We start from the raw sequence: 26,095 nt of genomic DNA, 5'->3' as shown, positions 1-26,095 counted from the left end.
GAAGCTGCATCTGTAAACACAGAACAAAGATCATATTCAAGAGGAAGGAAAAACAGGGAAACCTGTGACTGGATGACATCACTGACTGGATGACATCACTGACTGGATGACGTCACCGACTGAATGACGTCACTGACTGGATGATGTCACTGACTGGATGACGTCACTGACTGGATGACATCAGCTGTGCTGTGGAGGCTGATGCTGCAGTGTTTGTCACCAGAGAGTTTGTCACCGGTTTGGTGTCCCAACGTGTTTCCAGACCGAGTCAGCAGACAGAGACACACGAGGGGAAGAAGCTCCATCGTTGTCGAAGTCCTCCGAGGATTCAGCATCACTTTAACATCCCAGAACATCACTGAGGACAGTTACCGACTCCTGACAAACACTCATCCTCAAACACGCTCACTTCCACAGCTGCTCCTGCAGCCGGCGGCACTTCCGCCAAGGATCCTTCACAATAAAAGCGTCAAGACGCGGATTCTCCGCGTTTTAATGTGAAACTGTGGATTGAAAAAAGAAGCCTGAAGAAGAAAAGACATGAATGAAGGTTTATCCGGATAAAACGACACTAATTTAACAGGAAACAGTGGGAAGAAGTCCTGTTTTAAATCCAGAATATCTGAAACACTCAAAATGTTTCTGCTCCTTCAAAAGTCTTTCATTAAAAACAAAATAAAACGATGTAAAACATGAATCATCTTAGAATCTGATCAAAACAGTAAAATCACTTCTGCTTCTGTTATCAAAGACACAAAAACAGTTTCAGTTTGTCGGTTTCATATTTTATTTAAAGTGTTGAATGAAGCGATCGAACAGCGACTGAAACTTCATGAAACCTTTCAAGTTGATCATCAGTTAACAACATCAGAGCTAAAATATAATAAAATGATTCTCGTTGGATTGAAAACTTTGAGGACGTCAGCTGGAGCTGCAGAAATTGGGATGGACGTTTATTCACTTTTATTCATCAAGAAATTAACTGATTAATAAAAAAAATAAAAAAAAAATATCTTCATCTAAAATTTTAATAATCTTCAACTGCAGCTGTAAACAACAAACATTCTTAGAACAATAATAAAAAAGCAATAAAAAGGTTTCTTTTAAATGTCAAAAACACAAATATAAAATAAAAACATTTCATATATATATATATAAACTAAATATTCACATCTGAACAGCAGGATTTATTTATTCAGGCTTCAGTCAGAAGTTGGTTTTGTGTCTCCGACTGATTAAAAGTTCTTCTGCATGACTTCAGAAAACAAACTTTATCTTCCGTTCTTCACTTCCTGTCTGAGAGTTTCAGATTAAAAGACATTTAAAGTCTCCTGCTTGTTTGAAATCTCCTGCTGTGACTCAGGTTTTCTGTCAGAATCCTTCAGCTGTGAACTCCGACAGAAAAACTCAGCATGAAGAACAACAACTCAGTTCTTCTCCTGAAGTTTAGAACCATTTAAATTCTGCTGTGTTACTTTTAATTTGATTATTTAAATCTGTTGAGATTATTTTCTGATTCATGCAGAAATAAACTGAGAAATCCAAACTCAATTTAACAAAATGAAACAAGAGATTTTAAACCTGCTTCATCCAACGTTCAGATTTCAGTTCTGGAAATGTCTAAAATAAATAAATCATATTTAATCAGATGAGACCTCATTTGCATATTACAACATAAAACATGAGTAAACTTGTAATACAATAAAAACCAGTGTTGATCTAAAGGAGGAGCGTCCAGAACGTCCTCCGACTGGTTCTCCCAGAACGGACTGAGAACAGCTGACAGACTTCAGCAGCAGACTTCACGCATTGAGAGTTTGTTTCAGCTCGTCATCAGGAAGCTGTGAGGAACTGAGGGAGTCGCTCGGCGCTGACGGAGAACCTGCAGGAAGGAAAACTGGATTATAGAGCAGAAGATCCAGACTGACTTCATCCTTTAAATACAAACACAAAGATTCATGTTGGAGGACAGAAACACAAACTGATATCTGAACAGGAGACACAAAGAAGTTCATGTGAGAGATTCTCATCAAATGTTCAAACTTACCTTGATTACGTTTTAGTTTGATGAAACCCTTTTGGAGAAGAAGAAGAAAAGCAACAACAACAGCGACCAAAATAATGCTGACAACTGAAAGAGCGACAATCCATCCAGTGGGAGAATCTGAAACAAAGATCAGACAAAGTTCAAGTTGGACTCAGAATAAAACGTCCTGATGAACAACAACATGTGTTCCTGCTCCTGAAATCTAAAATCTCCCACTGAGATAAATGTGATCATCTTCAGAGACGTTAACGTGGATCTAACGTCCAGTTTCCTTCCAGCTCGGTTCCACAGCTCAGTTCTGGTTTCTGTGATGATGATGATGGTGATGATGATGATGATGATGATGGTGATGATGATGATGATGATGATGATGATGATGGTGATGATGATGATGATGATGATGGTGATGATGATGATGATGGTGATGATGGTGATGATGATGGTGATGATGATGATGATGGTGATGATGGTGATGATGATGATGGTGATGATGGTGATGATGGTGATGATGGTGATGATGATGGTGATGATGATAATGATGGTGATGATGGTGATGATGATGGTGATGATGATGATGATGATGGTGATGATGGTGATGATGATGATGATGGTGATGATGGTGATGATGATGGTGATGATGAAGATGGTGATGCTGGAACATCTTCCTCCTGTGCTGTGTTTCCTTCCTCTTCTCTCCCCTCATGTGTTTCAGTCTCTGTTCAGACTGCAGCTGAATCTCATTCGTTTCTCAGATCACATCTTCAGGACGTTTCTTCTTCTTCTTCTTCTTCTTTGTTCTCGGAGAATTTCAAAGTAAAAGCAGCGTTTTATTGTTGTAAATGTTTGATGTTTGTGGTCGGCTGCAGACAGATTCTGCCCCCTGCTGGTTCTCTACTGCAACACGTCCAGTCGCTTCCAGGAAATCTTTCCTGTTTCTTTGAGACTCCATGAAACTTTGAAGCATCTTTTGATCTTCACTTTAATTTATAATCCAGAACAAAAACTAAAGTGTCCTCATTGTTTCTGATGTGATTCATGTGTTTGCTGCTGCAGTTATTAAACCGCTTCGTCTCCATCTCATCGATTAATTTACAGAAAATAAGAACTTCAGTGAACCTCTGAATATTTGTGGTTCAACACGGATCAATAATTTATTTATTAATTTCACTTGTATCTTAAAAACATGTGATTGTGATGATTTAGTTCCTAAATGTGTTTTCATGAGTCTCCTCCAGATCAGATAGTTAACCAACATCTTGTGTGTAGATTGTGTGTAGTGAGTGTGTGTGTTTGTGTGTAGATTGTGTGTACTGAGTGTGTGTGTTTGTGTGTAGTGAGTGTGTTTGTGTGTAGTGAGTGTGTGTAGATTGTGTGTAGTGAGTGTGTGTTTGTGTGTAGATTGTGTGTAGTGAGTGTGTGTGTTTGTGTGTAGTGAGTGTGTAGTGAGTGTGTGTGTTTGTGTGTAGATTGTGTTTAGTAAGTGTGTGTTTGTGTGTAGATTGTGTGTAGTGAGTGTGTGTGTTTGTGTGTAGATTGTGTGTACTGAGTGTGTGTGTTTGTGTGTAGTGAGTGTGTTTGTGTGTAGTGAGTGTGTGTAGATTGTGTGTAGTGAGTGTGTGTTTGTGTGTAGATTGTGTGTAGTGAGTGTGTGTGTCTGTGTGTAGATTGTGTGTAGTGAGTGTGTGTGTTTGTGTGTAGTGAGTGTGTTTTTGTGTAGTGAGTGTGTGTAGATTGTGTGTAGTGAGTGTGTGTGTCTGTGTGTAGAGAGTGTGTTTGTGTGTAGATTGTGTGTAGTGAGTGTGTGTGTTTGTGTGTAGATTGTGTTTCATGAGTGTGTGTTTGTGTGTAGTGAGTGTGTGTTTGTGTGTAGATTGTGTGTAGTGAGTGTGTGTTTGTGTGTAGATTGTGTGTAGAGAGTGTGTGTTTGTGTGTAGATTGTGTGTAGTGAGTGTGTGTTTTTTGTGTAGATTGTGTGTAGTGAGTGTGTGTGTTTGTGTGTAGATTGTGTGTAGTGAGTGTGTGTTTGTGTGTAGATTGTGTGTAGTGAGTGTGTGTGTTTGTGTGTAGATTGTGTGTAGTGAGTGTGTGTGTTTGTGTGTAGATTGTGTGTAGTGAGTGTGTGTGTTTGTGTGTAGATTGTGTGTAGTGAGTGTGTGTGTTTGTGTGTAGATTGTGTGTAGTGAGTGTGTGTGTTTGTGTGTAGATTGTGTGTAGTGAGTGTGTGTTTGTGTGTAGATTGTGTGTAGTGAGTGTGTGTGTTTGTGTGTAGATTGTGTGTAGTGAGTGTGTGTGTGTTTGTGTGTAGATTGTGTGTAGTGAGTGTGTGTTTGTGTGTCTGATTTCAGTGTTCACTAGAACCTCCAGTTGTGTTTGTTCTTTCTGTTTCACATCGTCTCCTTTCATCTCTGGAGATGATGAAGTGGAGTCTCAGTAAAAAGTCGACTCAGCTTGAAACACTTGAGACATAAAAACATCTGAAACATGAAGAATACAAATATATGAATGAGAAAATAGAAATAGAAAGAAGCTCACCTCGTTGATCAGGAACAATGACGTAAGTTTCAGCATGAAGTGGATTTCCACCTTCCTCCTGTGTAGCTACACATTGATAGTAGTCGGTCTTCTTCACAGTAGTTTGGAGGATGATGTCGTAGCTGCCTCCTCTTTCTGTGACCTGTGGTTCTGCAGCAGGAACCGTGTTTCCAGAACGGTTCTTCAACTGGACTTTAGGTTCTGGAGAAGCTCCTCGAACTGAACACTGAACCAGAACTCCATCATCTGTTTTATCAACTGTCTTGATGTCCACCTCAAAACCTGCACCAGAACATAAACAATAAATGAAGATAAATTATCAGATTAAACATGTAATAATTGTTGTTCATCTAATTTACATGATAAAAATACAACTTTCTTCATAATTGTTGGTTAAATCTCAGAAAACTGATTTTAAATATCAGAATTTTACTATTATTTCTGCAGCAAAACAAAATGTGATAAAAAAAATTCTATTTTTTAACACACACACACACACACACACACACTGTGCGATTCTGTACTAGGTTATGTTTACAATAATACAACATATATACATGCCACATCATATTAATTATATATAGGTCGTATTATCAACTATTAATCCTAAGGGGTAGACGAAAGGCTGTGTTTGTGAATGAAGGTGTAGACAACAGGGTGTGTTTGTGAATGAAGGTGTAGACAACAGGGTGTGTTTGTGAATGAAGGTGTAGACAACAGGGTGTGGTTGTGAATGAAGGTGTAGACAAAAGGTTGTGTTTGTGAATGAGAGTGAGAGTACTGTGCCAAACCAAAAGGTCACAGGAGGGGGTCTGCAACCTGTGGGGTCACATACTGTTGTTCTTTGAGGCACAAACAGGAGCAGATGGCTGTCTGGAGGACTCCAGGATGTGAAGGAAGACAACCACCACCTCCTCCAACCAACAAAGGACACATCAATACACATGACTTTTTGGTGTCTGTACTATAAGAAGACGGTCAGGGAAAGTCAGAAGCTCAGACTTCGTGAACTGACACTTACTCTGTTGTTGTCAGGGAAACATAGTCTGGACCCAGAGCTCTGTAAACTGGTTATTCTGCTGCTGTTAAATAAATATCTTGGAGCCTGACATCTTCTCCTATTGCCTCATTAAAGAACACGCAGGACTGGAGGCTGACACATATTGGTTACTTTAGCAGGAGCCCAAGTCCAACAATTTGGTGACCCTGACGTGATGAGGACGGAGAAGTGAAGGCGGTACAAAGTCTACCAACAGCGGACATCTGGTCAACGGTGACAACAGTGGGCCCACATCTAAGAAGGTAAGCAGACACCTGTTTTAACGAAGTTCTGCAATTGGATATTGTCAAATTATATTGTTGTCATGGTGAGGACCTCAATGTCCTAGTAAGCAGCAGAGTAATCAAGTGTGAGATGGGGGTTAGAGGCCCAGCGTTGGTAAAAGCAGGGGTTAAAGGCCCATGGTAGGGTTTGGAAACCAGAGAGGTTATAGTCCTCCAAAAAACCCAAGGGTTGGAGTCCCGTCTACGTTAGAGTCGTAGCAAAGACCCAGGGTTACAGACCTGCCTCCGTTAGAGTCGGAGCGAAAGATCGTTGTATAAGGCGTAAACTTAAAGAGGCCCGGCGATATAATGTGTGTGAGGTCATTAATTTTTCTTATGAAGAACTGACCACTGCAGTCTGATGTTGAAGTGAAATTGAAGATTGTTGAAAGCATTTAAATACGGGGAAATGTGGGTGGCTTCCAAGAACTAAGCAAGTTTTTATAGAGACATCCAGTCTCGGCAAGTTCTTGTTCTGTGGGGACAAAGGGTGGTGTTGGTGAAGAAGTGAGCGTGAATTAAAAGATTTGTGGTATCTGGGGTGACCCCTAGAGTGAGACCGGACTGAAGTTATTCAGCCTAGAAGCTTGTCTCACTGGATCCACAAATTGACCTAAAGGAGTCATTCACACTCAATCTCCACGTGTGTGTTGAATTATCACTGTGTGGTAGTGTTGAATAAACAGTAAAAAACAAATTAAAAAAGGAGATGGAAGGTGAATTTGATCGAGAGTGTTTGTAGTATGGGGGCTGTGGCCCAGAAGTGAATGTAGGAGAACAGTGAGGTCTCATTAGGATGCAGTTGAGTAGTGGATGTGACAAGGGAGTCAGAAAGAGAGATGAGAGAATATGATAAGTTATGGGAAGAACTGAAGGAAACAGAAGGATTCCCCTCAGACCAGGACACGACGGTAATATGGCCATGGCTGAGTAGAGCAGAAAATAAGACCAGAAAAGACATAAAGAAATGTGAAGAAGGTGGTCCTAAGAGGTGGACAGAAAAAAGGAAGTGGAAAAAGGAAAAGGAAGAGATGCAGGATAGGAGAAGAAGATTGCATAATATGGCATTAGCAGGCGGAGCCACACAGCAAGTGTGGGAGAGTAAACGGAAAGAGCAGGTGAAGAAAAGACCAGATGACATACCGCAGATTATGACTACCACGACGGACAAAACCGACCTACCCCCCATGACTTCAGCACCGAAATTGTATCCTGACCTGTCTCAGTCAACTGCACCCCCTCCTTATGTCTTAGGCCCACGGATACAGGCACCACTGTTCGCCATAAAAGGTGGAACTGTGGAGGCCGTTCCGGTGCCAGACGAGGGCCCAAGGCCAGGAGCAGACAGGGTTAGAGAGGAGTATGAACTACTAGCACAAGAACATCTCAGAATGGAGGGCGAGATTCAGAGTAAATTGACCCGACTGACATCGATGGTGGAAGAGGTAGAACAGGGCCTGAAAGCACCATGGACGGCAGAACAGCCCACGACTGAGACAGGAAAGAACAGAATGTATACCTCCACGCCTGCAGACCCAACCCAGGAACCCTGGGAGGTCAGAGCGCGTCGAGAGCGTGACCATCACTCGCTGAGGGAGCAGGGAGGCACTGAAAGTAGGCGGAGACCAGAACATGAGCGGGGAGGGGATGGAGAGGGTGAGGAATCAGAGACAGGGAGTGAATCACACCACAGCGAGACAGAATCAGACGAAAACGGTCCGGTAGAGTTTGCAGCCCAACTTAATGGGCGCTTGCTTCTCTCCTCCCCTCACCCAGAACATAAGCCTACCATAAAACCAAATTCACATTCACACTCATACAACACCCGCTCCAAGGATAGACCCCGTCACATGATGATGCCCCTCTTAGACAAAGGCCCTGGAAAGGGGCTGGTATATCAGCCCTTTTCGTTCACAGACATGAATGGCATCCTGGAAAAAATGCCCAGCCCATCAGAAGGGGGTGGCACATGGATGACAAAGTTCTGCCAACTCACCCAGGGACATACACTAGCTATGGGTGACTGGAGAGCACTGATTGGCCGCCAGCTGGCTGCACGAGACCACACAAATTGAGATATCAGCCGACACAGGGACCGAACGAGATGATTCTCTCTTTACCCCTAAGGCCACAAGAATTGGAAAAGCAATGAGGGAGAGGTTTCCCCCACCGCTGGGTGCGATGCACTGTCTGACATTCACATACAAAGACAGAGAGAGTGTGGCAGAATTTTTACTTCAGTGCAGGAACACCTGGACGGAGGTGGCTGGGACACATCCTAGCTCGAGCCCCCTGCAAGCCACTCTTTTCCGTAAAGCTGTATTAGGAGGAATGCCACGGTCAGTACAGGATAACATGGAGGCTAATCCAGACATGTTAGGATCTGACAGTCAACAGTGGGAAAAACATTTAGCGCACCACACTAGGGCTCACCAACAGAAGCAAAAAGAGAGGGATGATGGTCTGAATGCGGCACAGACCCAGCTGTTAAAACTGCAATTAGAGGATGCTCGAAGTAGAGCTACTGCAACAAAAAGAGGTCACAAGGGGGAGGCACAAATGGTGGTACAGCCGACACCTCAACCCGACACTTCACACATGCACACACCACCAACTCAACCACAGCAGACACCGCTGGCTCCACCTCCACCTCAGACCCACATGATGATGCCATATGCACCCTCTCCACAGTATTCTAATTGGCCACCCGTTCCTCCACAATATTGGCAGGGACCCAGACAGAACAGGGGAGGGTTCAGAGGTAGAGCTCGGGGAGGTGGCATGAGAGGAGGACCGCCCAGAGGGAACAGCTGTTTTATATGCGGACAGTCTGATCACTGGTTCAGGACCTGCCCACAAGGAAATGGGTGGTACTCTCCAGGGCCCCGACCGGACCCGCCTCCGTTCCCTCCGCAAGGCTACACCCATCAAGCCCCAAATGCAGGGGTAGCACCACCCCCACCACCTGGACAGTACCCCCAGATGCAGGACCCCCGCTCACATGAGGGGTGGTTCTGAGGAGGCCCGAGAAACACCAGCCATGTGGGGTTGGCAGACCCCTACATGACAATGAGAGTACTACAAAAGGACCTGCCCTTCCTAGTAGACACTGGTGCTCCCTATTCTACGCTAGCTGACAATGTGCCACCAGACAAACTCTCACACTCGACAATCAAGCTTGTTGGATTCTCGGGAAAATCTGAACACCTGCCTCTCACAACACCACTCCATGCGGTAGTGGCTGGACAGTCATTCACACATCAGTTCATCGCGGCCCCAACCTGCCCTGTAAATCTTATGGGGAGAGACATTTTGATCAGAACAGGAGCATCCATTTTGTGCAGCCCAGAAGGAGTGGTAGTGACTTTTCCAAATGGCATGTCGCTAAACTGCTCGTTGAACTCGATGTGTTCAGGGTCACAGATGATGTTGTCCGCAGACAACTCGCCCTCGGGCACCAGGCAGATGGGCGGACATCTATTGGGGAACTGTGCTACCGGAACCCACCACCGGGGGCGGAGTCTGGTCAACGTTTCAGGAGTGGAAACCCTGGATTGCCACTCTTCATCCTTATGCTCCTCCCTCTGATCCCCTCCATGTAACCCTATATTATGATCGGGATGAAGTATATCACGAGGCATTTGAAAAGGAAGTGGCGGATGTGGAATGGTCAATACAGTCCACATGCACTTTTATGGGTCCAGAGGGGGTGGCGGCAGCGGTTGACCTGACATGGGACCAAATACAATGGTATAAAATGTCCACCGAGGCTACACCACATATCACACTCGCAGTACATACGGGACATCAGGCCAAAGACTTGGGCCCAATGACTAAACGATTGCTCGCACAAACTGATTGGCTGCACACCCAGATTCCTCATCTGTCGTTCTCACCTACTGAGAAGGCATACAGACTTACAAAACTTCTCACTGACAAGACAACCCTGGAACACCAACAAATTGAGCGTTATCACGGCAGGGAAAAGACTGACCACCCCGACTCCGCTCACATGCTGGACTTACTGCCACAGGCATTATGGTCCACAGGCCCCACTGATGTGGGCTTCTGTGGTGGAGTCAAAACTATCACATTCTCACTCACTGATTACACACCCATTTGGCAGAAACAGTATCCCCACAAACAGGTGGCAGAGGTAGGCATAGGAGACACTATTGTCGGTCTTTTAAATGCAGGAGTGTTGGAGCGGTCGGGTAGTGCATGGAACACACCTATCTTACCTGTTGAGAAACAAAACACCGGCAAATATCGCATGGCACACGACCTGAGACGTGTTAACAGCGTGGTGGCGACTCCCACTGTACCTGTTCCAAATCCCTACACGGCAATGTCAGGTCTCACACCAGACCACAAGTGGTTCTCCTGTATTGACCTGGCTAATGCGTTTTTCTGTCTGCCATTAGAACCATCCCTGCGTAATATTTTCTCATTTACATACCAGGGTCAACAGCTGCAGTACACACGCATGCCACAAGGTTTCATTCTCTCGCCGGGGTTGTTTAATCAAGCCTTGAGAGACCAGCTGACGAATCTGACGTTACCACCTGGTGTCGTACTGATCCAGTATGTAGATGCCCTCCTCTTAGCAGCCCCGAACCCCGCCCTGTGTCTTAAGGCCACTGAAATGTTGCTACTCCGGCTTTTCCAGATTGGATTTAAGGTCTCTCGGTCCAAGCTGCAATGCTGCCGCCAGTCAGTGACGTTTTTAGGCAGGGTTGTGTCTCAAAGTGGGACCGGCGTATCCGGATCACATAGAGATACTGTCCTGCATCATCCTAAACCCGTCACAGTCAAGGACATGTTATCATTTTTGGGGCTGATGGGATTCAGCAGACACTTTGTCCCTTTGTATGGTTGTTTGCCCCGTTGAGGGCTATGGTAAACGAACAGGGCATGAGGAATCTCAGTGCACCCTTAATCTGGACCGCGCAGGCGGAAATGGCGTTTATATCACTCAAAAACGCTCTTAGCACTGCTTCTGATCTGGCTGTCCCTGACTACAAAGTTCCATTCTATCTGGATGTTTCTGAAACAGCCCAGACAGTAAATGATGTGCTGTTTCAGAAAAAGGGGGGTGAGCGGAAAGTGTTGATGTATGTAGGTGTGACACTAGATGCTACAGAGAACAGACACCCACCATGCACAAGACATGCAGCAGGAGTGGTGAACATTTTGCAGAAAACGGCACACATAGTCATGCAACATCAATTAATAGTACTCACCACACACACAGTCGTGGCATATGTGAATTCTACAGCGTTCACCATGTCATCATTAAGACAGACCAGGCTGGACAAAACGCTGACATCACCACACATCACATACACACATGAAGACATAAACATGGCAGACAACATGGGAGAAGGGGAGCCGCATGTGTGTGAGGAAAGAGTGCAGAAAGATGTCAGGGTGAGAGAGAACTTGCAGAACATCCCTTTCCCTGATGCTGATGAAACCCTGTTCACAGATGGGTGTTGTTACAGACACCCAACGGACGGACTGAAAGCAGCCCTAGCGGTGGTCAGGAGAACACAGAAAGGATTTCAGGAAGTGGTAGCAGAACCAGTAGTTGGAAAAGAGTCAGCTCAGATAGCAGAACTACAGGCCATGATTAAAGCATTAGAATGGGCAGAAGGGAAAGTTGTAAACATCTACACAGACTCAGCATATGTAGTGGGTGCTGTTCATATAGAGCTAAGACAATGGATCAGAGCAGGATTCCTGACTGCAGACAAGACACCCAGCAGACATGAAACAGACATGAAAAGACTGGTGGAGGCACTAATGAAGCTAAAAGCTGTGGCTATCATGAAGTGTAAAGGACATGACAAAACAGACACCTGGATTGCAATGAGCAATGATCAAGCAGACCAGGCTGCCAAGAGAACGGCAGGATATGGAGCTGAGTACGTTATGTTGCAAACCGACAGGACAATACAGGACATGCTGCCACAGTGTGATGTAGACATGATAAGGAAAGAACAGGCCAAGGCCTCTCCATGGGACACCAGTGTATGGCAGGACAGAGGAGCCACAGAACAGGATGGATTGTGGAGAGCCCTGGATGGTAGACTAGTTCTGCCACCAGGCCTGGTACAGAGGACATTACAGGAAGCACATGGTCTCACTCACTGTGGACAGAAACAGATGCAGAGACATCTGACCCATTGGTGGCATCTATTTCTACCAGCTATGATAGAAAACCACGTGAGAGAATGTAGTGTGTGTATGGTATACAATGTAAAGGCGACCATTAAGCCTCACCAAGGACAGTTTCCCCTGCCACAGCTCCCGGGGCTGGACATTATCATTGATTACACCGACATGATTGACAGAGTGGGAGGACACAGGTACCTCCTGGTAGCTGTGGATGCATACACTGGCTGGCCAGAGGCAATACCTGCTAAAAAAGAGGATGCAAAAACAGTGATCAAATTCTTGATAAATCACTACATACCCGTGCATGGGTTTCCTCGTCGCATCCGTTCAGATAACGGCTCCCATTTCAAAAATAAAGACTTACAAGAAGTAGAAAAACATTTGGGCCTAAAACACGCATTTGGCCCGGTCTACCACCCTCAGTCACAGGGGAGGGTAGAAAGAATGAATCAGACACCGAAAAGTAAAATCAGTAAAGGATGTGCTCAAACCAAGCTGTCCTGGGTGGAGGCTCTGCCAGGAGCATTGATGGCAGTGCACAGCTCTGTGAATTCTACCACAGGGTTCACTCCTTTTGAACTGTGGACTGGACAGCAGTTTCCGGGTCCAGGCGCAGGAAACCCGGTGACGATCGAAACCAGTTCTTGGATGAAATATAAGCCATACTACGATCAACTAACAGCTTTGGTGTCAGGTTTCTTTACACAGGTGACGGAGACAAAAGGGGGCAGTGAACCAGGAACACCACATACAGCGGAGTGGGTACTCCTAAAGGTGATCAAGAGGAAGTGGTCGGAACCAAGGTGGACCGGACCGTACAAAGTTAAGGAGAGGACAACGCACGCAGTCCGGCTGGACGGCAAAGGAGAGAACTGGTATCACTGGTCACAGTGCACGGCAACAGAACCTCCCCAGTGGACGCTGGGTCAGGGCCGATGCCACACCAGGAGCGGGAAAACAGAGCATCAGGACACGCAGACAAATGGCTGACTAAATACAGGGGTATAGGGCTGAATTACATCAGAGGTTCATCCACTTCGTTCAAGTTTGATTTATGCGATGGAGTCTCATGTTATGGTAACCCCAATTATTGGAGAGATTATGACATATATTGTGTGCTTTTGCATTGTGTGGCTGTTGTTGTGTTCCCTGCATTAGGTCATTGTGCAGCCGCATTATCGTGGCCACTGTGGAGAAGACGGGCAACCCTCCTCCCTACCAGATGTCCTTGCTCCTGGAAGGGGAGCTGGCCTTGATGGACAGGGAGGAGGATGATGAGGAGAATGTTGTGTAGGATTTGTTTGTATGCACTCGTGTCTCTTTTGCATTGATTTGTGTTCTCTTTCTTTCTTACAGTTGTTGGTCTCCTGTGGGAGACCAAAAGGGGGAATTGTGCGATTCTGTACTAGGTTATGTTTACAATAATACAACATATATATATGCCATATCATATTAATTATATATAGGTCGTATTATCAACTATTAATCCTAAGGGGTAGACGAAAGGCTGTGTTTGTGAATGAAGGTGTAGACAACAGGGTGTGTTTGTGAATGAAGGTGTAGACAACAGGGTGTGTTTGTGAATGAAGGTGTAGACAACAGGGTGTGGTTGTGAATGAAGGTGTAGACAAAAGGTTGTGTTTGTGAATGAGAGTGAGAGTACTGTGCCAAACCAAAAGGTCACAGGAGGGGGTCTGCAACCTGTGGGGTCACATACTGTTGTTCTTTGAGGCACAAACAGGAGCAGATGGCTGTCTGGAGGACTCCAGGATGTGAAGGAAGACAACCACCACCTCCTCCAACCAACAAAGGACACATCAATACACATGACTTTTTGGTGTCTGTACTATAAGAAGACGGTCAGGGAAAGTCAGAAGCTCAGACTTCGTGAACTGACACTTACTCTGTTGTTGTCAGGGAAACATAGTCTGGACCCAGAGCTCTGTAAACTGGTTATTCTGCTGCTGTTAAATAAATATCTTGGAGCCTGACATCTTCTCCTATTGCCTCATTAAAGAACACGCAGGACTGGAGGCTGACACATATTGGTTACTTTAGCAGGAGCCCAAGTCCAACAACACACACACACACACACACACACACACACACACACACACACACACACACACACACACACACACACACACACACACACACACACACACACACACACACACACCTGTACAGTTTCAGTCTGGTGTTTCGAACATCTCACATTCCTCTGGTTTGATTTCCGGCCTGCAGGATTTATTGACGTCGGAGGAGAATATTTATAATATTTATGACCAGACGAGGACGATCTGAGTTCAGTCAGCTGTTTACTTTTCTACTTTCACTCCAACAGTCACCACTCGGCTGAACTCTGCTTTCAGACGGCGTTTAACTCCCGAGTCAGCAGAAAACACGCTCACAGACGGGTTTGTTATCTGAGGCCGGCGCTGCAGACGTCAGGTGGAGAAAACAAAGAGATTTTAGGCTCCAGTTTTCAGTAAATAGTGAAACTCTCATGGTGTTAAATTACGTCTCCGCTCTGAGACATATTTCAAAACTTTCACTTTCAGTCTGTGAATCCAACAAAGAACGTTTCTGTTCTCAGGATTAAACTGATAATTGTAAATCTTTTCTGTGTAAATTAAACCTCCATTTAATTCATGTTTTATTCCTCCTACATTCTTGTGTTTTGTTTGGCTTTATATTTTTTATTGTTTATTTTTTACTGCTTATTTCTTTGAACTTTTAAAGTCTATCCGGCTGTTTTAACTCTGATGATGTGCTGAACTTTGTTCGACCTCTGTTGTGTTTAAATGTGAATAAATCTGAGATGATGTGAAGTGGAGCAGTGGAAGGAGGACAAATGCTCCCAATCAGTTATTTAAGGACTCTTTCCAGTAAATAGTGAAACCCTGAGGACACGTCGGACGTCACGTCTCAACCAGCTCAGTTTGTGTCCTCAGACTCACGAGCAAGCAGCAGGAAGGTAACGATCGGAGAGGGACTGTGGATCGTGTGCAGCTCATACAGCTGCTGGGACTGATCACAGCTGGAAACACTCATGTTTCATATCACAGATAATTATGAAGGAGCTGGATTCAGACTGAACTCACTTCATTCTGGGCTCAGTTCCTGTCAATTCACCTGCTGGAGTGTTTTATCAGAGTTTAGTGAGTCACACACCTCAGATGACCTCAGATGACCTCAGATGACCTCAGATGACCTCAATGACCTCAGATGACCTCAGATGACCTCACATGACCTCAATGACCTCAGATGACCTCAATGACCTCAGATGACCTCAATGACCTCAGATGACCTCAGATGACCTCACATATCTTTCAGACTGAGTTTCTGATTTACACATAAACACAAATAATCTCAATTATTTAAAGATTAAAAAATTACTTACGATTTAAATGCACAATGGTCCCTTTAGAAATCTGATGGTCGATCTTCTCCTGTCTGGAAACACAGGTGTACCTGTCGGACTTGGTCACATTAATCTGGAGAATAACGTTGAAGCTGTTTTCTTTCTCTTTGTTTTTTGTGACCTTTGGTTCTTCAGCATGAAGGATGTTTCCAGCTCCGTCCCTCCACTCGACTACCGGTTCTGGAGAAGCTCCTTTAACTTCACACTCCAGCAGAGCCCAGTCGTTAGTTTGATTAATTGTTGAAAGAGATGGCTCTGGAGATGCACCTGAGAACACAGAATAAACAACAGATTAAAATCATTTTCCATATTCAGTGTTTTACAAAGTGTTAAAAGAAAAGAAAAGCACAGTACTGTGGAGCTTAATTTCACCTCCCAGCATTGTTTGACAGAACTTAATGTTTGAATAACATTTTAAACTGTATTTCTGACTCATTTAAATATGTTTATATAATGCAGTATTTTATGAATGTAAAGAGGAAGTTGCTGTTTTAGCAGCCAGATCACATTGATCACTAAAAGTTCAATTATATACAGGAAAATACAGAATGAATTAAATAGATGTTTGCAGCTTCTTCAATATTACTGCATTAATATCGTCACAGGTGGTTTAAATAAAGTTTATGGAATCAACCAGAAGTCACTAATGTACCTTAATTACAGGTTAGATTACTTCCTTTGTAATAATGATGGTGAACTTTTTACATTATTCAAAGTGCAACAACTCGAAGAGATGTTGACGTAAAAATGTCGTCACTTATCAGGGATGAGTGACGTCACATCCAGGTAGAGATGTGGTGATCAGAGATATCAGATATCTGATACTCAAATTCAGGACTCACCTGGGATTTTCTCCGATGTTCTGTCTTTTAACCTTTTGAAGTGCGGAGGTTGTATGCGACCCGATATTTACACTTAAAATTCATAAATTAATATACGGTATATTTTTACGTTGACCGGGAAGGTCAGCACAGACATATTATACCTCATTTTAAAGGTTAAAAGTTCGTTTTTTCAACAAACTCATGAATCTCGTCGAAGGATTTTCGACATTAAAATAATTACATTTCGCTTTACGGCAGTAAATAGTTCGCAATTTATCTGCTAACCTGTCGCATCACCGTTAAAAGTCATTTATGGATCGAAAAACAAACATTTATCAACAAACTGCGGCTCGTTTTAAAGAACAAAACTCCACCTATTACATTCAGCTCGTTTAAGTTCAAGCGGAAGTCAAAATAAATCGAATAAAAGTGAATTATTTCCCTCGTTTAGTTTGATCGCAGCTCCTTAAACGTTTTAAACACCGACATCTCGATCAATTATAAAGTAATGACAAAAGATTTGACCAATGATGTTCGGTGTCTGTGAAATCAGTGAACGCCCGGGAACAAAACGAACCAATCAGCATCTTTCTACGACGTAAAATGACGGACCTGCCGGACTTTCAACTCGATCAGCCAATCAGAGAAGAGCATCTTCAGGCAGGTACCACGTGTGTGTTATTGACAGCTACTGTCGTCCAATTGAAAGTCAGCGCCGTGTAAACAGTCTGACTTTGGAGCTGGTAAAATTACCTGTCGGACCATATATGGAAGTTAAGGCAGTTTGTCTCTCTGTCACAGCGGAACACAAACAGATCAGAGAAACTGTTGATATCTCTCAAAATAAACCGAATTAAAGAATAATTATTTTTATAAATCTTTATCTAAATATTAGGACGATATTTTTATAGTTTAAATTTAACAACTTTGTCTTCTTGTGGCTTTTTTGAGTATTTTAAAAAGGCTTTATCATCATTATTTATTCACTTCAGAGAGGTTCTTGTGGAGCTCTGCAGTCATCTGCTGGAGATGCTCTGTGCTGCACTTTCATAAATATCTTGGAGCCGCTTCTGTCTATCAAAGTGAAGTTTGGCACAAATATTGCAGATAGAATAAAGATGAAATCCTGTGAATTTCAGCCTGATTGATCTTATTATGAGTGATTTACTGTACTTTAAATATGAAGGGGAAGGTTAAAAACAACAAAGCCTCATCCCTTATCTGTGAAATCCTTCAACCCATTAACAGTGTTAGAGCTACAAATATGACTGAAACAGAACATGAAACCACAGAGAGATTATTTCACAGCGATACGCAGACGTGAACCGGCTCTTTATGCTGCTGAAACCATAAACAGGTTCAGGTTGGTCGGTGTAAAGAGGCAGCAATGAGCATGAATATGAGAAACCCTAAGAGGTTAAGATTTTCTCTAAAAGGGGAAATAAAACACATGTTAGACATGTTTCAGTGACATCAACTTGGCAGTCAGGTAAAACTGAGAAAAAAGAAAACTCGGTAATATTTATTACAAATATTATTTATGATCTAAAACTGCGAGAGGAAACCACAGTTTTAGATTTTATAAACGTCCTGGCGCATTTACAGACGAGGCTGGTTTCTATCCGTCCTGGATGGGTTGAAATCAGAGTTGGAAAACACGTCCGGGTGGATCAACATCAATCTGATGGCTCACATTATACAGGTAGGCAGGCAGGTGAAGGACCAGCATGCACCTGGGGAGGTCGACGCTTTTAACCAATGAGGCAGCAGAAGTCACGAAATATAAACTCTGTTCAACAAAAAAGAAAAACTTTGTTTGCAGAGTGGATTTCTTTTATCGTCCTTCATTCCCATGATGCATCAGTGGTCTTCTCATTTTTTAGTTCGATTTAGATTTGTGATAAATAGTCACTATAACCTCCAGCTCACTGATCTAAAGGTGATGAACCCACTCAGAAGTAACTCTAAAGCTCACTGAATAACACTTCAAATTTCATTTGTTTCATTGGGACTCAAACTAAAGTGTAAAATAAATAATTTGAGGTTTTACAGGTTTGTTTTTTCTAAACCAGGAGCAGCAGCTGACGTGTTGCAACCAGGAAATAATCCAACACGCATCCTCCTGTAAAAACGGTCACATGATCACTTTCTGTTCCTGTGGATTCAAATAATGAGATATAACCTGTTAAATAGTGAGTTTTAGAGGAGCTGTTATCTTTGGTCAGAGCCTGTTTATCTTTTTCTCCAGCGTTCACAGTCTTGGTGCTAAATCAAGCTAAACTAAGTTAAACCAGGCTAAGATAAGCTGAGCTGCAGGTTTTGAGAGCCCTCAGACGGCCTCATGGACAGACACAGTGGTCACATGCTCATCAGTTTAAACACAGTGAGTCTTCCTCAGCGTTGTGCAGCTCTGCAGCGGTCACGTCATCTCGTCTCCGTCTTTCTCTGCATGTCCTCCCTACTGCCGAGGAGAGAGCACACGAGCCATGAAAGCCTCTGCGGCTCCGCGACGGTTCACACCGACATAAACAAGACTTCAGCCTCTGCCAGGAAACAAACTATAAGAAAGGCTCATTATCGCGGCACATCCACTAACATGAGGCCTCACTTTTTACTGTGAAACTGAAAACACTTCCACATCAACAGATGGAGAGCGGAGCCTCGAATTTAATCTGAGATTAGATGAAACACTTCTCCATCTGAAGACCTCGTCCACGCTCGGTGTTTTTATTCTGACTTGAGTCCATCTGGGACTCTTGAACCAGCCGCGTCTGTAAATAAGCAGGCGTCTCAGAACGGTTTCATGGAGGAACTCACGGATGATCAGCTCGACGTGGGCTCGTCTTGATGACGAATCATGTGGAAAATCACAGTTGTAATTTCCACTGTCCCCCGGCTGTGTCTTTCTGATAACTATGGAGGCGTTACCGGACACCAGTTGGTCTTCAAAATGAAAGACTCGACCTTTGAACTGCTCATCTTGACCTGAACGGCCGTTATTGTAATGTTCTCCCTCATTATAGAAGAACACCTCCTTCTTATCCTCTTGCTTCTTCCAGTCAAACATCTTGTCGATGATGCTCTCAGGGAAGGAACACATTAAAATGGCATTATCGTCCTCTTTCACGATCAACCTGGTGACATCTGACCCTGAAAAACCAAAAACATGCATCAGTCAGTGTGTTCGATCTGTCGGGGAACACGACTCACATCTCCTCTGAAACACCAGCGTATCATTGTGTGCTGCACAAAACAACATGAAAATATGTTAAATCAAAATATGAAAGTAAATATGGAAAGATACAAAAAGACCAGTGAATAAAAATGTGTCTTTAGCCTCCTCCTCTTCCTCCTCCTCCTCTTCCTCCGAACACCTTTCAGTCTAATGAAATACAGTCGAACCAACACGTCTCTAAAACGGTTTGAATAAAGAAAAACTGAACATTATAACCTTTATGAAAGAGGATTTAATTCAGAAATGTTCAGTGATGTCATCAGTGATGTCATCGTTGGTTTGTGAACGTTATGAATCCTCCAGTTCAGATTCTGTTCGTCACCATCTTTAATAGTTCGGAGAGGTTTGGAGTAGGAAGTGACCATATTTGGACGAGCTGGGGGAGGAGCCAGCGGTGGATCTGACCAATCTGATTGGAAACCTGACGATACTACGTCCCGCCCACCGATAGCTGTAACCTGACTGCACCACAGGCCTGTCAATCAAACAGACACGCCCCCAAAAACAGGTCTTCTTGAATCTTCTTTTCTAATGAATGAGGGATTATTTTCAGATGGACCTCCAGAAAACTAATAAGAAGGAGTGACTTCAGCTAACAACACTGAGATAACTGCTGTGGTCTCCTTGTGGTCAGAAAAACACAATGAATGCAGGTGTGACATTCCAGCTCAGCAGCAGTAAAGAGGCCAAATGAAGGAATCTTTTTAGACAGCTGACAGCTCTTCACATTTATCACATAATCTCACTCTTCATCCAGATAAGTGTCACCACACAAACAGGTATTTCTGCTTCATCAGAAAATAAAATAAAAAGCGATTTGAGTGTGGGAGGCAGACGAAGAGGAAACGAGCTGAAACTGTCGTTCTCTGCTTCTGCAAATGATAACAAAAACCAGGATGTGTTACTGCAGCTCAGGTTACATGGAAATACTGGGGATTAGTTCATTTTAATTCAATTTGTTTGACATTTCTTTTGTTTGTGTGTGTGGGGGGGGGGGGGGGGGGGCTCTGCATTCAAAACTTGACTTCAGTAAAAGTCTGCAGCTACTAGAAGTATGAAAAGTAAATGTACACACTGTGAATTGTGCAGTTAACACTCCCTGTCAGTGTTTTACTGTTTTATATGATGTTTAATATTACCGCTGCATTCATGTGCATTTTATTGATGTATTATTTAAGATTGTGCTGATTTTAAACTGATTTAAAAAGCTCAGAAATACACTTTTTTTTGTTTGGTGATTTCAAGAGGTTTTTAAAAATGTTTATTTCGCCTAAAATGTGACTGAATATTTCCAACTCATAAAGAAACATTTAATCCTTCAGTTTATCAGAAAAATTATAATTTAAAATCAATAAATTCATAGTTACATGTTTTTTACAGGTCAGGAAAGAGGATGAAAAACTGTAATTTTAAAGCTGTCAGACAAATATAGGCAAGTAAAGAAAACAGAAGATTTACCTCTGAGATTTAGTGGAGAAAAAGAATAGAGTTGCATAAAAAGGAAAATACTCAATTAAAGTACAAATGCCACAAATTTGTACTCGAGTAAAAATACTTTCCACCACTGCGGACATCATGTCATTCTTTATGAGAAATATAATTTACGATATTCTTTAGTTTATACATCACCAGCTGATTTAAAGGTTTCATTTAACGGGAGCACAAATTCGATATTTAATCGGAAATGAAATGTCGATTCTCGGAAATAAATGTGCGTCAAGAGGAAGCAGTGCACTTCCGGCCCACGTCGAAACTTAAAAACACCTCCAAATGATGCAACACATCCAATTAATGAGTATTATAGGACTGTAAATAACCAGGAGGATGATTTCACTGAATGACGTCACCTTAATCTGCGTTACCTTTATGTTAAAATGCAGTTGGAGGCTGATGGGACAGTCGCACGCGCTGCTGTTGTCTCCTCGTTAATCTAACAGCTGATCACTTTGAACAATTAAACACAAGCAAAACTGCAGATGATGATGAGACGACAGAAATCTTTCTCTCACCGGTTCCGTCTCCAAACGTGTTTGCAGTCAGCAGGAAGAGAGAGATGAGCAGAACGAGCTCCATGTCTGTGGAAGAGACCCGACGGATGAACATGCTGACATCAGTCTGATGGCTCTATAAAGGAGGTGCAGGAGGAGGCCACTCCTCTGTAGTGGATCACCATCCGCGGACACTTTCGGTTTCTATGCTGCAAAAAGGTGCAGCTTCCTCCTGAGATCCTGCAGAACAACAGCGTCACGACCAGCTCCAGACCACGAACCGAGAAACCCCGAAAGGAGCCGAGATGAAGCAACATGCGGCGCAGCTGCTTCCACTCAAGGACACCAAATAAATCGAAGTGAACATTTATTCTGGTAAAAACATAAAACCACAAGTTCCTTGAAGTGAACAGTTCAAACTCCACCGAAAGGGGGAGCTCTTCTATTAAAGGAAGTCAAAAAGTAAAAATACTCCATTCAAATAATCCATTACAAGGAAAAAGTCCTGTATCCAAAGGATTCAAATATTATCAGCCAAATATCAGTCAAATATTAAAGTACAAGTCCTGTTCTGGACCCTCTCACTGATATCTGATTATATGACATCATTACATCATTAACAGTCAAATCAAGTCAACTTTTCTTTGCAATACAAGGTGCTTCACAATAAAACGAAATATATTTTTAGAACACATAAACAAAAAGTGATATAAAATAAGTGACATGGCAGAGAAGACAATACAGAAAATAGTGTCAAATATATATGAAATAAATTACGAGAAAGATAAAAGTCTTCAGATTTTTTCTTTCTTTGCATGTTAGTGTTGCTTTCAACTACTTTATATCCAGTTTTATATGCAGGGACATCAAGATAAAGGTTTTTACACTGAAAGGGAAGTTTTAATCCAGTCGTGGTTCGGCATCATTATTGTCTTTAAAACAGATGAAAAAGAAATGTTGACGGTTTCCTTGGAGACGACCTGGCAACTCAATCCTGAAGCAAAACAATTCACTGAATTTACAGAGAGATCAACAATCTGTAAATCTGTACATCTGTACATCTGTAAATATGTAAATCTGTAAATCTGTACATCTGTAAATCTGTAAATCTGTAAATCTGTAAATCTGTACATCTGTAAATCTGTAAATCTGTAAATCTGTACATCTGTACATCTGTAAATCTGTACATATGTACATCTGTGGCCTCAAGTTTCAATAATAACACCGGGTTTTATTGCGTCTCGCCTCTCTAACGACTGCCTGTGTGTTTTATTGCGTTTACTTCAGCCGGTATTCATGTCTGGTTGCTCGGTCTGATCCACGTTAGTGAAACTAACATCAGACAAACATCAGCTGACAGAGTTACTCAATCAGTTCCATGTTTCAATAATCGATCGCATCTCAGATTAGTTTCTGCTGAAGTGTCATCGTTCAGCACTCTGAGCTGAACTTTGCACTATGTTGTATAATTTATTTTTCCTATGAAACGTGCGGAGGTGGGGGGGGGGGGGGTTCACTGGTGGGTATAAACAGGATGAATAATTACAATGAGGAGAAACATTTTGGCACCGGCCTCTGGAAACCAGATGTGGGGTTTATAAGAAAGAGGCTTCTTACCGTGAAAACTTCACGAATCACTTTGCACAACTTTGAAAAGTCAAACACAAAAGAGTATTTAAAAAAAAAAAAAAGGAAATTTAGATGAGTTTGCTGTGGCCTCCAGGGGCCTCAGTTACCTCCACTCTGTGGTATCCATGTAGTGAACTATAGTGGACCATAGTGAACTATAGCAGACTATAGTGGACTATAGCGGACTATAGTGGAGTATAGCAGACCATAGTGGACTATAGTGAACTGTAGCAGATGATAGTGTACTATAGTGAACTATAATGGACTATAGTGGACCATAGCGGACGATAGTGAACTATAGTGAACTATAGTGGACTATAGCGAACTATAGCGGACTATAGTGAACCATAGTGGACTATAGTGAACCATAGCAGACGGTAGTGAACAATAGCGGACTATAGTGAACTATAGTGGACTATAGCAGCGATTTCCTGCGATATTACCGTTCGTAGTGGGAAATGGATGTGAACTCTAAAGTGACCTTTCACCATTGTTACAGCCAGATTAATGATTACCTTATATTTATTTATAATATCCTGCGCTATTATGATTCTCTGTAACTTCCCACTCAGCAGACCTGAAGCACATTTCATTGGTGAGAGAAGATTTCATCTTGCTTCATTAAACTGCTTGTTGTATTATCGTTTATTTGTTCATACCTCACAAAGAAAATACATCATTTCCACGAAATCATATCCGTTCATCCTCGAGTTAAATCGAACACCTTTGACCTTTAACCTCCAAAATCTGATGAGGTCATCCTTTGTACCAAGTGAATGTTTTTGCCAAGTTTGAAGAAATTCCCTCAAAGCATTCTTGAGATATCGCGTTCACGAGAACAGGACAGATGTATCAGAGGGACTTGAGGTCACAGTGACCTTGAACTTTGAACTTTGACCACCAAACTTTAATCAGTTCATTGTTTTTAGGATGTCTATCTGTCTGCCTGTTTGTCCTGTTCTCATGAATACAAACGGAGGGAATTGCTTCAAACTTGGTAAAAAAAACATTCACCTGACCTCAAAGGTCAAAGTTCAAGGTCACCATGACCTCACATCCATCTCATCCGTCCGTCCCGTTCTCATGAATGCGATATCTAAAGAATGCCTTGAGGGAATTTTTACAACTCAGACAAAAACATTCATTCTTTTTTCAAACATGAACTAAATCTACAAATTTAAGTTAAAACCCTGTACTTTTATTTTGAAGGGCAGACTTCCAGTAAGAGAATAAGAGTTCAGGTCACGTTGGCCGTGGGACAGATGCCCCGACGTCTAATGTAATAATGGACTGAATGTCTTCGAGTGTCTTCAGTTCCACTCTCATGGACACGCCCCCTTTCCTTGTTTCACCACCGTCACTTCTCTCGACACTTTGAGGTCTTGTTGGGCAACATGCTGTGAACATAAAGATCTCTGAGAACATCCGGTCATCATCCCACATCTTCTCTGGTCTGTTGGAGTCATTGCTTCACTTCAGAGATAAGAGCACATTAAATATTCAACAAGGTGGGTCAGTGTGCAGTAAACCAGCCAGCCGGGGACAGACTGTCTCTCCCTTCATGAGTCCTTGAGGACAGACTGTCTCTCCCTTCATGAGTCCTTGAGGACAGACTTTCTCTCCCTTCATGAGTCCTTGAGGACAGACTGTCTCTCCCTTCATGAGTCCTTGAGGACAGACTGTCTCTCCCTCCATGAGTCCTTGAGGACAGACTTTCTCTCCCTTCATGAGTCCTTGAGGACAGACTGTCTCTCCCTTCATGAGTCCTTGAGGACAGACTGTCTCTCCCTTCATGAGTCCTTGAGGACAGACTGTCTCTCCCTTCAGGAGTCCTTGAGGACAGACTGTCTCTCCCTTCATGAGTCCTTGAGGACAGACTGTCCTTTTTGTTCCAACATGAATTGCACTAAGAGTGAAATCCGCCGGCTCCGTCTTTATTTACATTTCAATCAGTTTGCTGACTTCCATGAACTGAAGCGGACGTCAACGAGACGCCGGCTGGAGTCGATGTCATCCGACCTGCCGACCGCGTATCACGGCAACGCGTGAAATAGACACGCCGGTCCGCGACAGCAGAACGTCAGATAGCCACGCTTTGAGCTGTCCTGGCGTGAAAGTTACACGTTTTTGTAAACGTGAGATGTCATGTGATCACAGGATCATGCGATCACAGGATCATGTGACGCGGGATCATGTGACCACGGGACAGAACAGACAGAACAGAAACAAACATTTGATGATCTAATACAATATAATGCATTACTGTAGATCAAACTAATTAGTTAGACAAAGCCTAATTTTAAATAACTACTGTAATAAAATAAACATGCATTTAACAGCAATATTAATTCACCAACATCAACAGGAAGTATTACTGCACAGTTCGTACTTTTACAAACCTGTTTATAAAAAAGTCGGAACGATGTGGAAACAAAAAAATACAACAAAAGACGCTGAACTGGAGCTGCTAAGATCCGACATCAGGCGAGAATGGGACCACATTTCACTTTCAAAACTTTGGTGTTTTCGATGAAATTTGGGTTTATGTGATTTACAAATCATTGCTTTTTGTTTTTATTTACATTTTACAGAGCGTCCCGACTTTTGGAAACAGGGTTGAACTTTTAATACTTTAAAAGAATAAATTGCTCAAATTTTGAAAACTTTGACCGCTTTTTGCTTTTACTTTCATTACTTGTGTTTATTTAATACCAACAAATTACTTTTGATACGACAGTAAACACCAGACACTTTAAGACTTTTACTATATTAATTTTCTAATAGGTGTCTTCAACTTTTACTCATGACTGGCTTTCAGGTACTTTTTAAACCACCCAATCTAATTTATTACTTTTATTGCTGAATAATCAGTAAATACTGTAAAAAAAAAGAAAAGAAAAATCTAAAACGTGT

At 42.7% G+C, this 26,095-nt stretch overlaps 1 protein-coding gene across 2 annotated transcripts; it reads right to left on the bottom strand.

The window, feature by feature from the left end:
• Window positions 1-778: 778 nt before the first annotated feature.
• Window positions 779-21,983, bottom strand: LOC138210438 (V-set domain-containing T-cell activation inhibitor 1-like). Of its 2 annotated transcripts, XM_069169603.1 has the most exons (7): window positions 21,575-21,983; window positions 21,428-21,502; window positions 19,148-19,480; window positions 15,486-15,773; window positions 4,580-4,861; window positions 2,048-2,164; window positions 779-1,882 (listed from the first exon to the last, which is right to left on the bottom strand). In XM_069169603.1, exons 3-7 carry the CDS (start codon window positions 19,428-19,430, stop codon window positions 1,803-1,805), a joined length of 1,050 nt encoding a protein of 349 aa, XP_069025704.1. In that variant the 5' UTR covers window positions 19,431-19,480; window positions 21,428-21,502; window positions 21,575-21,983; the 3' UTR covers window positions 779-1,802. The 2 variants fall into 2 exon arrangements, with proteins under 2 accessions (XP_069025704.1, XP_069025703.1); XM_069169602.1 differs by lacking the exon at window positions 21,428-21,502 and having other exon boundaries at window positions 21,575-21,981.
• Window positions 21,984-26,095: the final 4,112 nt, after the last annotated feature.

This window comes from Embiotoca jacksoni, unplaced genomic scaffold (assembly GCF_022577435.1).
Source record: "Embiotoca jacksoni isolate LCO1_2020_lvr unplaced genomic scaffold, fEmbJac1.0.p SCAF_46, whole genome shotgun sequence".
Taxonomy (NCBI): Eukaryota; Metazoa; Chordata; class Actinopteri; family Embiotocidae; genus Embiotoca; species Embiotoca jacksoni.
The sequence above is the reverse complement of the archived record's forward strand: the minus strand, read 5'-3'. Positions and strand labels throughout refer to the sequence as shown.

What these genes read in the sequence shown, in the direction of transcription:
- LOC138210438 (XM_069169602.1), bottom strand. Translation starts at nt 21,668, where the DNA reads ATGTTCATCCGTCGGGTCTCTTCCACAGACATGGAGCTCGTTCTGCTC. An exon ending in CCACGTCGAGCTGATCATCC is followed by an intron (nt 15,774 to 19,147) that starts GTGAGTTCCTCC and finishes CTGTGTTCTCAG; the next exon opens with GTGCATCTCCAGAGCCATCT. An exon ending in CATTGTTCCTGATCAACGAG is followed by an intron (nt 2,165 to 4,579) that starts GTGAGCTTCTTT and finishes TCTTTGTTTCAG; the next exon opens with ATTCTCCCACTGGATGGATT.